The sequence below is a fragment of the Myiozetetes cayanensis genome, unplaced genomic scaffold (assembly GCF_022539395.1).
Source record: "Myiozetetes cayanensis isolate MyiCay16 unplaced genomic scaffold, myiCay2020 scf4, whole genome shotgun sequence".
Lineage (NCBI taxonomy): Eukaryota > Metazoa > Chordata > Aves > Passeriformes > Tyrannidae > Myiozetetes > Myiozetetes cayanensis.
In genome coordinates this window covers 48,045,211-48,058,368 of record NW_026087631.1, presented here as the reverse complement: position 1 = coordinate 48,058,368, position 13,158 = coordinate 48,045,211, and the positions used below count along the sequence as shown (strand labels likewise).

General features: G+C 40.8%; 1 protein-coding gene across 1 annotated transcript in view; it reads right to left on the bottom strand.

The window, feature by feature from the left end:
• The window catches only part of RNF180 (ring finger protein 180), a 45,611-nt gene extending 38,351 nt beyond the window's left edge, over positions 1-7,260 (bottom strand). Inside the window, 6 exon segments of the mRNA XM_050329824.1 lie at positions 1,001-1,030; positions 1,032-1,225; positions 1,227-1,263; positions 1,265-1,779; positions 1,781-1,840; positions 7,165-7,260. Of these exon segments, the coding sequence (XP_050185781.1) occupies positions 1,001-1,030; positions 1,032-1,225; positions 1,227-1,263; positions 1,265-1,779; positions 1,781-1,840; positions 7,165-7,260 (932 nt within the window).
• Positions 7,261-13,158: the final 5,898 nt, after the last annotated feature.

Genomic DNA, 13,158 nt, shown 5'->3' with positions numbered 1-13,158 from the left:
TCTCTTAATCTTGAATTCACAGTGACAAACTTACCCAAAGCAGGAATAATTTCTTGAATAGATACTACTTATCTGATTAATATATTTGCTCTTGCTGACTGCACAGTATTTCATAGCAGAAATTATGATGAGAAATTTTCTTTTAAATGCATATATATCACTAGTCTTTCTACTACATTTCAGAGAAAACAAAAACTGCCTTAAGCCTTTTAAGACTCATTTGTGGCCTTTCTCCTCTGCCTTCCACCAAAAATTGCATGACTATCTATGGCCTTTAATCTTGTTCTGGTTTAGATGGTTTGAAGAAAAAAAGTATGGTTGTACAATTGGTAAGAACATGTAATATTTTATGTTAGAGTTGTAGACAAAATATTTACCTACTAAAGACTAGTATTTTAATCAAGTCTTTGCTCATAGAAAAATATTTGTGTTATGATAAATACAACAATCAATTCCTTACTCATAGAACAATGTTTGTGTTATAGTAAATAATAAATGCGAACATCTTTTAAAACATTCTTAACTGTAAAGTTAACTCAAAATGCCATTAGTTAAAAGTTTGGTAACACTGAAATGCTAGAGTTTCTCATTTAGAAGATTTATATATTCAGTTTTTCTTTAATCACTTAATTTGATTAAATTTCACTGTATTTCACTGCCTTTTTTCCCACTTCAAATTTCTTATTACACCATAAAGCAATAAGAAGGCCAACTCACTGTTGTTAGATTTTGCACAGAAAAAAATGTGATTCAATTATCAAAAAAATACATGTAGAAGGGGTCATAAATCCTTGTTTGCAGGATATCTAACTCTAGACAGTTCTACATTATATCAGTATTAAGAGACAGCATAAAAAGAAAGTCAGAATAAGTAAATCAAACTTTACCAAAAAAAGTAGCATAATTTTCATCACCTACTTGCTTCTGTAGCTACCGTTCTCGCCTTCTTTGCTTTCTCCTCAAGCTTTTCAACTTGCTTCTTTTTCTCTTTCTCAGCTTTTAGTTGAAGGAAATACTTGTAGGCAAGACCAACAGCTGTGATGTAACCTCTGTCTTCTACAGCCCTTGTAGGCGAAGAAAGTTTCATCACAAATGGTGACCTATCAGCAACGACACTCGCAGAAGATTGTCCATGAGCTCCAAACTCAATTTCTGTTCCTCTGTGTAGTAATGTGGTAAATGATGTAATTCAAAATTGGTTTTGTAGTTTGTCAGCACTGGAAGGAACTATGTAGGTCCTGAAAAGAACTACCATCTTTCTTATTGCAAGCCATCCTGTGCATAAGCATGTGGGGTTTTATTTTGGCCGAGGTAAATTGTTCCCATACTGCAAGTTTCATATAACACTGGTCTCTCTCTAATATGCAAATCCAAACTACGTGATCTTCTGTGAAGAGGTTTTACAGTACATGCATTATTCATAGGATAGGAAGAAGAGAGATTTCTGTTTTGGTTTAATGCCTTTAAGGGAAGTTTTTTACTTTTCATCTCATATCTTGGAGATTTTACTTCTAGACAAAGTGCTTCTGTTAATCTTCCAGAACGATTATTATTTCTGGCCGTGCAGGAAAGCCCTTGATTTTTGATTTCTAAAGTTGCAGTTACCACTTCATGGTAGGTATGTTTGCTAAAACTAGGCTGAATTTTGAGGACAGGCACATGTTTTCCTGATGATTTTGACAATTTATCAGAGAAAGACGGTTGAAAGTCAGTTCGAGTTTTGCAGAAATGTATATTTACTAACTGTCTATGGGAATATCTTTTGTTGCAAACAAAGTTTAAAGCCCCCTAAGCAAGCCTCACAGAATGGACAGTGCAGTTTCCCAATTGTCCACTCTGCCTATTGACAGCAAAAGAAGAAAAACACCCATCATGTTCACTGAAAATCAATGAGTAAGAAATGATGACTAGAGTTATTTTCTCCTTTAGTCAAAGGGTTTATTTCCCCCTGCCCCAAGCACAGTGAAAGACTTCACAGTGGAAAGAAAAAACACCATAATCTTCTGGTCAAAACTTGGTTTGCTACTGTTAACCCAGAAATCTGTAACACACATTTCAAAATGCAGGAGCTTTGAAATATGTTTCAAACTTGTCCATAGATAGAATAATGATGCAATACTAATGAAAACATTAGATTCTTAAAGCAGTGAAATCAATTTGCCATTTGTTAATCTGGAATTGGCAAACACAGTTTCTCAGCTGAGTGTTCTGAGTGCTGGAAACTCATAAAATCTTGCATACTAAGTACAGCGGAAGATTTCTTATGAAAAGAATACAGCTTTTCCCTTTGTTTACCCCACCAAATCTTGAAATGGTACTTGTATTTTGGTGTATATAGCTTTACAACACAAAGTGCAGAGATCATGACAAATCCTTAATACTCTGCATGGAGACAGTTATTCCCATTATTTGTAATTTTATGAATTTAATTTCAATCCTGAAGGCACCTTTTCAAAAGAAAATACATATAAAATATATTTAAACTCCTACATAATCGCACAATTATTAGTACTACATATGTACACAACTATTAGTATTTTCAGTAAATATAGTCATTTATCAGGAGAAACACTACTGAAGATTGAAGTTATGCAGGTGTTTGTAGGAGCAAAGACCAGATGAGAAACATTATCAGCTTCAGTCACGCTTTACTTACTAATGTTCCTAAAGTGAGGTTGAGCCACGAATACAGAAGCTGCCCAACATTTTTAGTTTAAGCACTGCTTTCAGTTGCAGATGTCTTTCAAAGTAATTTGGGAAGATGTGTCCATGAATGGTACTTGTCTGATTGAAAGATACAGCAAATTTTAGTAAAACCACTTTTGCAGTTTCAGAAGAAACCCCCATTAACTTAGGTGGAAAAATAGGTTATTTTTCACACACAATGCTAGAAAACATTCTGGAAACAGCAGAGAAACTTACTCCTGCCTTGTGGGTTAAAACCTCAGAATTACATGAAGCATCAAATGAGGAGGACAAGAAAAGAAGAACAGAAGAATACAGAAAATGGCGTGCTGTTTATGAGAGATATTGATTGGACTGTACTAACAGACTTTACTAATAATTGCGGTTTATCCATGTTTGGAGTTGTACGGTTACGGGGTTATGATTATTGTTAATGCATGTTTGTTAAAAGAGTTTTGTACCCCAGTTATATACAGTATTAGGTGTTAGGACATGCCCATATATGTTAAGCTCCCTCATGATTTTTCTCCTCTCTGATTGGCAGAGATTTGCCGCATACGAGGAGACACTATTAACAGTGTCCAATTGCCTCACCTAAATCTCCAGTTCCTCATAAGTAGTTGCACCCTGTCAGTCCCATGCTCCTCCCTTGTTCTAGCCCTTTCCATCCAGAACCTTATAAAAGGCATGCTCTCCCCTCAGTCTGTGGATAGCACTGTTCACTCCTGCTGTATGCATATGACCGCTACGCTTGCTGCCTGCTGCGTCTTTTACCACATACAATAAAGACCTACGACAGAGTGAAGAACCCTGTGTGCTGTCATAGCCTCTCCCTTACCCAGCTGTGTCAATCAAAGATGTGCCTTTTATTGCACTTATGAGAATCTGTTTAAACCTGGACAGGTTTTTAACTTGGAGAAAAAAATAAGTATTTGACATATAACCAAAGGCCGGTTTACATATAAGCAAAGGCTTTCAAGTCCTCCAAAATTTCTTGAACATGCACAATCTCTCAGTTTATGAGGCTGACCAATGTGCCCATACGCCATTACCAAAGACAAATTAGGCTCGTTCAGAGATTTACTTTAACTCTCCAGCACTCCATTTTGAGATCACAGAGCACACAATCTCAGAATATGCTGAGTTGGGACTCATAAGGATCAAGTCCAGCTCCTGCCCCTGCACAAAGCTATCCTGAAGAGTCACACCATGTGCCTATCATCCAAATGCTTCTTGAACTCTGTCAGGCTTGGTGCTGTGATCACTTCCTTGAGGAGCCTGCTCCTGGGCACAACCACCCTCTGGGTGATGCCAGGGGCTAGACACTAAAATGAAGGGAAAAGCACTTTCTAGTGATTTTATTGAGTTTTTCTGGCATGGAATAGTATCCTGGATTTCCAAATGGAGACAAAGAGTGATTCATGAAAGAAAGCTAGGAACCTGGAAAAAAATGGGAATGCAAGAGACAGTAAGAAAGAAGAAGGACATGTCTATGTCCCCTATGCACAGAGACTGAGAGATGAGGTGTGGTAACAAGGAACCTGAGACTGATTTAGCATCAGTTTGGCAATGGACTGTGGAAGCACTGACTCAGTAAAAGAAGTAACAGCCTACAAGTGGAGGAGGTGGTAGGGAAAAAATTAGCAAGATCTGAAGAGGAGCTGAAGGTACACAGATTTAATGTTGGACTGCATAAAGAGGAAAAATTTGGAATGGTTAGAAAAAGAAGCCAAAACAAGTGATAAGTGATGGGGAAAAGAAAATGCAGGTCAATAAAGGCCACTAGCAGCACTAGGTATATATGTATAATCATTGAAGATTATCTATATACTAATATGTGTATGAAACCCAAGGAGATTGGTTAAGAACGGGGACAGATGGCGAAAGAGAACCGGCTGGGAAGCAGTGGGTTTTTACAGCCTGCAAATAGACTTTGTGCTTATGTAAAATGATTTAGCCTTTGATTCAGGAGTCATACAGGAGAAAATAACACATGATCACAAGATTATTCAGAGGCCAGGAGGATCTGGAGATAACTCAGAATTGTTTTAAACCCCACACATTTATCCATAAAATCACAGGATCATGCCAGAGAAGTGAGAGTTTGAGGCAAGAGTTTCTAGGATATTAAATGACAAAATGAACACAAAAATGTTGAAGGTGTTCACAGAAAACTGCATTCTCTGCCTTTATCATCAGAGGAGCACTGCTCCTCTGCAACCTTGAGCAAATATGTCAAGCCTTTTCTGGGTAGTCCATGGGTTTTGTATTTCCCAGGTCTCCTAGCTGACTTCTGCATTCATAAATGCAGAAGGTAGAGGTAAAAAGAATACCTTTTCAGCAAAGAATTAAAAGAATAATATTACTATCAATATTGAATCTGATTTTACTGAAATAATATAGCAGGCAAAGCACTGTGAAAAACTGCATCCTTATGATAAAGGATTCATGATTAGGCAATTTTGTAAAGTGAGGAAATACCTCATGACCCATAATTTTCAACGCACCTACAAGATTAATATTTCTCAAACAGATAACCATTCTGTTAGGCATCGTAGAAGAAAAAGAGACTGCTAATTTTAAAAATAATTTAATTAATGTTTAACAAAATAAAATATAGAGCAACACAATGAAGAGAAAACAAATTTTTAAAAAAATTTTGGAAGGCTTAGTTTTACAGTAATAACATTTATTTTTTCTTTGTGCATCAGTTTCAGTGTGGATTTCTTAGAACAGAAGTTACTTAGAATATAGTAAATCTTAGACACTGACGTCTAAGCAGAAAAGAATGCAGATATCATTTACTTATTAGAATCAAAGACTCATCAACGGAAATCTGTAGGGCAAAAGAAAAACACTGTTTCTGCTTATTAATATCAATATCTATGCAAAAACATTAACTTCTAGACCTAAAACAACTTAAAGAAGTACTCAACTGAAGCAATCAGTACAAGAGAAAAGTTATGAAATGGTTTGTAATCTCAAATGAGCAGTTAAAACTCAAAAGCAGTGACACTTGCTTGTCATCAGACCTTTGAGTTTGTTTTCTATTCATATGACATAATAGCGAATTAAGTATAAAAGACAACACATGATATTCCAAAAACTGATCTCTTAACAAACCCCCAGTTATGAGGAAATGTTTCTTACTATCACTGTCAAGATATATATATTAGTACTACAAGTACTATAGTGAGCAAGACAAAGCAAACCCCAAAACCTAGTTAATAAATATAATATTAAGCATTGACAAATACGTAGAGGTGCCGTGACAGGTTTTTTGACAAACAATACACTCATCTATATAGGAGCAGGAAACAGAATTTTTCACTTGTAGCATTTCTGCATACATTAAAAACAAAACATCATTTAAGAGGGAGAAAAAAAATCTGTAAATGAAAGAGATAGAAGTTACTGCGAAGAATTCCCCCAGCTATAAGTTGTCGTTAATATACAATGGACCTTAGCAGAAAAGCATTCTTGAAACTTGTTCCCCTCAGTTATTTCACATTTTGAATGTAAAGATGCAAGGAAAAAAAAAAAATCTACCTCTTCAATGACACGTTCACCCACTCTGGAATGGCTTCTAAGTTCACATACCATACGTTGCAAGACTCCTGAGCAGCAGCTGAAGGTTGTGATGTCTGTTAAAAATAAAAATTACTGTATCGATATTTAACATGCACGTGAGATCTTTTTCTTTGAATACAGCCAGAAGTCAGCTTCCCAAATTCAGTAAATATTAACAAATGATGAAACTCAAATACGTTTATGCATTTTTTATTCTAAAAAGCAAGTAGATGCTGTCAATAATTCTCTATTTCTGAATCTAAAGACAATGGACAGACTCCACGGTGGAGATGTAGGTGTCAGGAGGTGGTTTTGGGCTTCTCGTGCAAGCTTGTGCCACAGTGTCATATCTAATATATGTAGCTAGGGCCAGGAATTATCAAGAACAGGCACAGAAGCCAGCCCCAGGGGTGGAAACCTTGAATGGCATGGGTTATGGGAGGATATGGGTAAATTTCTAGAAAGTTGTTCAGCTCCTACAACATGGAAGCTCACTCTCAAACAACTCCTAAACCCTACAAAGATAATGACAGCTGTGAGGGAGAGAGGTCGTGGTAGACCCATAGAGAGGCAGCTGGCAACTGCATGTGGAGTTTTGGCTGTTGCCTACAGAAAGCTGCTAAGTATGGTGCAGCCCTCACAGGGAAAAGATGAAAACAAGATGCCTGATACCAGCGTGACTCCAGATAAGGTCAATTCCAAGGGATAGAACAAGCCAATGGAAGTTACCCCTATCCAGAAGAAGAAGTATAAGACCAAATCGGCCTGCCCAGTTGATGATGATGGGGAGGCAGGACCCTCACAGGCAGCCAACCCAGAGCCAGAAATCATCACTGAGTCCTTATCGTATGACAACCAATAGAGCTTACGGGCGGACGTTATTCGTCATCCAAATGAGCCCATATTGACCTGGATGATCCGAGTCTGGGACTCCACGGGTGATGCCATAAACCTTGATGGCAATGAAGCAAGATTCTTGAGGTCTATTTCCCAGGATGTGGGCATTGAGGAGGCATTTGTGAGAGAATCAAAGCCCCTGTCTCTCTGGGCATGGCTGTTGGACTGGTGTGAGGGAGAGGTTAATTTACAGAGATTCCTTGCAGGCAGACCATTATGCAAAGAGCTGGAAAACCATGGAGGAGGAGATCCTATGCCTGAGGGAAATGGCACTGTTGGAGATACTGTTTGGAAGGGATGGGCAAGCCACTGATGATCCTGACAAGGTTAAATGTACACCACAGATGTGATGGAGCTTCACACGTATGGGGCCATCTGCACACGCCAGTTACCTGACATCATTGGAGGCTGGGGAAAAGAGAAAGACAGTGACGTCTATAACAAATAAACTTGGGTTGTATGACAGTATGATCCAAGGACCATTACAAGCCCGCATTTCCTCTGTAGAGACATTGATCAATGACCTCACGACCTTAACTACAGAAATAAAAGATCAACAGGAGAAACTGAAAGACTGAGAGAAACAGTTCCCATGTGGCACCAGTGAGAACCAGACACCCCCGAGTTAGAGAGAGTAGACAGACCTCATGAACTGAGCTGTGGTATTTCCTATCTGGCCATGGAGAAGACATGAAACAGTGGGACAGTAAACCTGCCCCTGTCTTGGCAGCCCCAGTACAAGAGTTGAAGGATAGGAAAAAAGCAAAGTCCATGAAAGTGAGTGCAGTGCCGGTATCCTGTGGGCAGGGATCTGACCCGCTAGAAGGTACCTCCCACTGGTATTCAAACGGAAAACTGTGATAAACACGATGAAAACCAATATTAGAGGGGCCCTGCCTCTAGCCAGGTAGAGTCACTGGACAACCATGTCTATTGGACGGTGTGGATCCGATGGCCTGGCACATCAGACCCACAAGAATACAAGGCTTTGGCTGACACTGACATTCAGTGCACGTTAATGCCCTCAGGACATGTGGGCCCAGAGACTATTTCCATTTCTGGGGTGACAGGAGGGTCTCAAGAGTTGACTGTATTGGCAGCTGAAGTGAGCTTGACCAGGAAGGAGTGGCAGAAACACCTCATTTTGACTGGTCCAGATGCCCCATGTATCCTGGGCATTGACTACCTTAGGAATGGGTGTTTCAAAGACCCCAAGGGACATAGATGGGTTTTTGGAATAGCTGCTGTGGAGACAGAGGCAGCTAAACAGTTGAATTCACTACCTGGCCTCTCAGAGAACTCTTCTGCTGTGGGATTGTTGAAGGTTGAGGAACAGCAAGTGCCAATTGCCACTACAATAGTGCACTGTCGGCAGTACCAAACGAATTGAGACTCTGTGATCCCCATCCATAAGATGATCCATGAGCTGGAGGGCCAAGGAGTGATCAGCAGGATCCACTCCCCCTTCAACAGCCCCATCTGGCCTGTGCATTAAGTCTGACGGAGAGTGGAGATTGACTGTGGACTGTTGTGGCCTGAATGAAGCCAGCTTGCTGCTGAGTGCCACTGTTCCAGACATGTTGGAGCTCCAGTACGAGCTGGAATCTAAGGCAGCGAGGTGGTACTCCACTATTGACATCGCGAATGCGTTCTTCTCCATTCCCTTGGCAGCAGAGTGCAGGCCGCAGTTTGCTTTCACGTGGAGGGGCGTGCAGTACACGTGGAACCGACTGCCCCAGGGGTGGAAACACAGTCCCACCATCTGCCACGGATTGATCCAGGCTACACTAGAGAAAGGGCAAGCCCCAGAACCCCTGCAGTACTTTGATAACATCATCGTATGGAGGGACACAGCAGAAGAGGTTTCCGAGAAAGGAAAGAAGATCATACAAATTCTCCTGGAAGCTGGGTTTGCCATCAAAAAGAGTAAAGTCAAGGGACCTGCCCGAGAGATTCAGCTCCTGGGAGTAAAGTGGCAAGATGGACATCATCAGATCCCGACTGAAGTCATCGATAAAATCACAGCAATGGCCCCACCAACTAGCAAGAAGGAAACACAAGCTTTTCTGGGTGCCATAGGTTTTTGAAGGATGCACGTCCCCAAGTACAGCCAGATCGTAAGCCCTCTCTATCTGGTAACCTGCAAGAAGAATGATTTCCAGTGGGGTCCTGAACAGCAACAAGCATTTGAACAGATTAAACAGGAGATTGCCCATGCTGTAGCCCTCGGGCCAGTAAGGACAGGACCAGATGTGAAGAATGTGCTCTACTCTGCATCTGGTGATAAGGGCCTCTCCTGGAGCCTCTGGCAGAAGGCGCCTAGTGAGACCCAAGGCCGCCCACTTGGATTCTGGAGCTGAAGCTAGAGAGGGTTGGAAGCCAATTACACTCCAACAGAAAAGGAGATCCTAGCAGCTTATGAGGGAGTACAAGCTGCCTCAGAGGTGATTTGAACAGAAGAACAGCTCCTCCTGGCACCTTGACTACCGGTGTTGAGTTGGATGTTCAAAGGGAAGACACCCTCTACGTATCATGCCACTGACACTACATGGAGCAAATGGATCACCCTGATAGCACAGCATGCCCTCATTGGAAACCCAAATCACCCTGGGATCCTAGAAATCATCACGAACTGGCCGGAAGGTGAGAACTTTAGTCTAGCAGATGAAGAAGAAGGGGAATGGGTGGTACAGGTGGAGGAAACCCCAGCATACAACCAACTACCAGAAGAAGAAAAATACTACGCACTCTTTACTGATGTTTCCTGCCACATTGTAGGGATGAAACATAAATGGAAAGCAGCTGTATGGAGTCCCACACGACAAGCTGCAGAAGCTATGGAAGTAGAAGGTGAATCGAGTCAATTCGCAGAGCTCAAAGCTGTCCAGTTAGCATTGGACATTGCTGAATGAGAGAAGTGGCCAAAACTTTACCTCTACAGGGATTCATGGATTGTGGCCAGTGCCCTGTGGGGGTGGTTGGACAAATGGAAGAAGGCCAATTGGAAACGTAGGGGAAATCCTATCTGGACCGCTGATATATGGCAAGACATTGTTAACCATGTAGAGAAGCTGATTGTGAGAGTCCACCACGTAGATGCCCACATGCCCAAAAATCCAACCAATGAAGAGCATTTCAACAATGAACAGGCAGACCGAGCTGCACAAGTCGAGGTGTCACAGGTGGATATAGACTGGCAGCACAAAGGAGAATTGTTCTTAGCACGATGGGCCCATGATGCCTCCAACCATTGGGGCAGAGATACCACCTACAGATGGGCACGAGACTGAGGGGTGGATCTAACTATGGATGCTATTTCCCAGGTTATTCATGACTGTGAGACATGCGCTGCTGTTAAACAGGCTAAGACTGAAACCCCTGTGGTATGGTGGACATTGGAGTAACTACAGATACAGGGAGGCTTGGCAGGTTGATTATATCACACTGCCGCAGACCTATTAAGGTAAGTGCTATGTGCTCACCATGGTGGAAGCCACCACTAGATGGCTGGAGACGCATCTGGTGCCCCACGCCACTGCCAGAAATACCATCCTGGACCTCAAGAAACAGGTCCTGTGGTGGCACGGCACCCCAGAGCGAATTGAGTCAGATAATGGGACACACTTCAAGAATAGTTTAGTTACCACCTGGGTGAAAGAGCATGGCATTGAGTGGGTCTATCACTCAATGCAGCTGCAGGGAAGGTTGAACAGTGTAATGAACAGTGTAATGAAGACCACCCTGAATGCATTAGGTGGAGGGACTTTCAAACACAGAGATCAGTACCTAGCAAAGGTTACATGGTTAGTCAACACTAGAGGCTCCGTCAATCGAGCTGGCCCTGCCCAATCAGTCCCTTCACACTGTAGATGGAGACAAAGTCCCAGTGATTCACATGACAGGTATGTTAGGTAAAACAGTTTGGGTTAACCCTGCCTTGAGTAAAGGCAAATCCATTTGTGGCATTGTTTTTGCCCAAAGACCCAGTTGCACACAGTGGGTGATGCAAGAAGATGGAGAAACCCCGTGCATACCTCAAGGAGATATTATCTTCGGGTGAACAGGCCATAATTCTGTATCCGTATTTGTACCTATATATTTGTGGATGTGTACATAGTTTAGAATAATGTATGTATGTATGGAGTTCAAAAAGTTTAATTTGATAGAGCATGGTGGCATGGGAAAGGAAAAAATTAGGGATGGATAATGTCATGGTTTTGCTGGTTCTTGGAAACTAGGCAGGAATTTTTCCCTTCGCCCTGCCCACTGCATACAGGTTTGTTAAGTGAGCAGTTAAGGAGCACAAAAGAAGCTGCTTTCTGGTTAATGGCTCAGAACCTTGTCTGCTGGGCAATGGGGGTGAGGAGCTCCTTTTTACTTTTTTTTTTCTCTTGTCTCCTGGGAAACAGGGGGAAGAGTTCAGGCTTGCTGCTGAGGCTGGAACAAGGTCGGAGTGGAAGCTCAGTGGGGTTTTCTTCTCAGCCTGGTTGCCAGCTGTGGATCCTGCTTGGATTTTTTCATCAGAGAGGAACTGTTTGGGATTTTTTTTTAATTGTTGGGTTTTTTTCTTTTCCCCTTCCCTGTTCCTGTTTGTTTCTTCCTTAGCAGTGGTTCTTGTGCACATCAAAGGGAGAAGGAAAACTATATCGCACAATTCAACCAACCAAACACAGTGAGTTTTTTCCCAATGGAGAGGACTTGTTGTTGTTGTTGTTGTTGTTGTTTCTCTTCCTTCTCTCTCCCCTTTTCCCAGTATGTAGGGGGGGAAGGGAAACCCATTTGCAGTTTCTCCAGCACACCCTGGAAGGTGTCACTCCACGTGGCAATGACCAGTGATTCCACAGTGCCCCCTGCTGAGCAGCATAAAGAACTGCAGGCTCTGCCTTTCCAGTGATCCAACAGTGCCCCTGGTAACTGGTACAGGACACTACAAGCTCTGCATCTCCCGTGATGCAATGGTGTAGCAGTTATTAATATAATAAATAATAAGTCCCATGGGGACTATAGCGTCACCAACATGATGTGTAACAGGAGGAGTTTATTCAAGGAGTCCCAGCTTATATAGCAGTTTCAAATGCTGCCACGTCACACAGGTAACTTCTTAAGCCAATCCCATATAAGCATTTAACAGAGCATGTGTGACAGAGTACTTAGAACTACAACTCCCAGGATGCCTTGCAGCACCTGGTGTAACCAGACTCCACAATTCCCCCATTTTTTTATTAATAACAAGATATAAAACAGTGTAAATTCAAAAAACAGTGCAATTCTTAACAAAACGTTTTTCACTTGACATAGTAAACTTACTTCTTGATTAAACCTTATTTACCTAAGGGTTTTTTGCGATTGGGTAGAACAAAAACTTTTATCAATCTGAGGGTTTACATATAACTGGGGAAAACTTACTTTATTAAAACACAAGGAAAAGTTTAAAGGAGGAACATCATGTTTTGAGTTGTCTTTTATTAAGGTAATGTATTAGAGGTAGTGTGTGTTGTGTGTGTTCGTTTCAGATATTTTGTATAAGGTGTAAATGGTTCACATAGATTCATACATTCACACAATTTCTCTTTCACTCATTTGGGTGGCCACCCCAATCATTTTTCATTCATGCATACATGTAATCTTTGTTTTCATATTCTAGCTATACAACTTAAACTTTTATGTAGTGTTTGGTCAGAATGAAAATTGTTTGACTCAGGATTTACTTACTTAATTACATGCATATTCTTACTACTCGCCTTCTTTTGTTGTGAATATGGAAAGGTAATGAATTTAAAGGTATAATACTGGTAAGTAGTGTGCACATACTTGAGTGTGTATTTAGAGAAATTAATAGGTAGGTTAATATTATAATTTGTTAATTAATAAGAATAGAAATTCTTAAAGATGTTAATTACTACTTAAACGAAATAATTATAAACTTAAACTTGTTTAGATATATTTAAAAACTTAACAATTTTAAATAATACTCAGTAAATGTGATTATTAGTAACTTAAACAAAG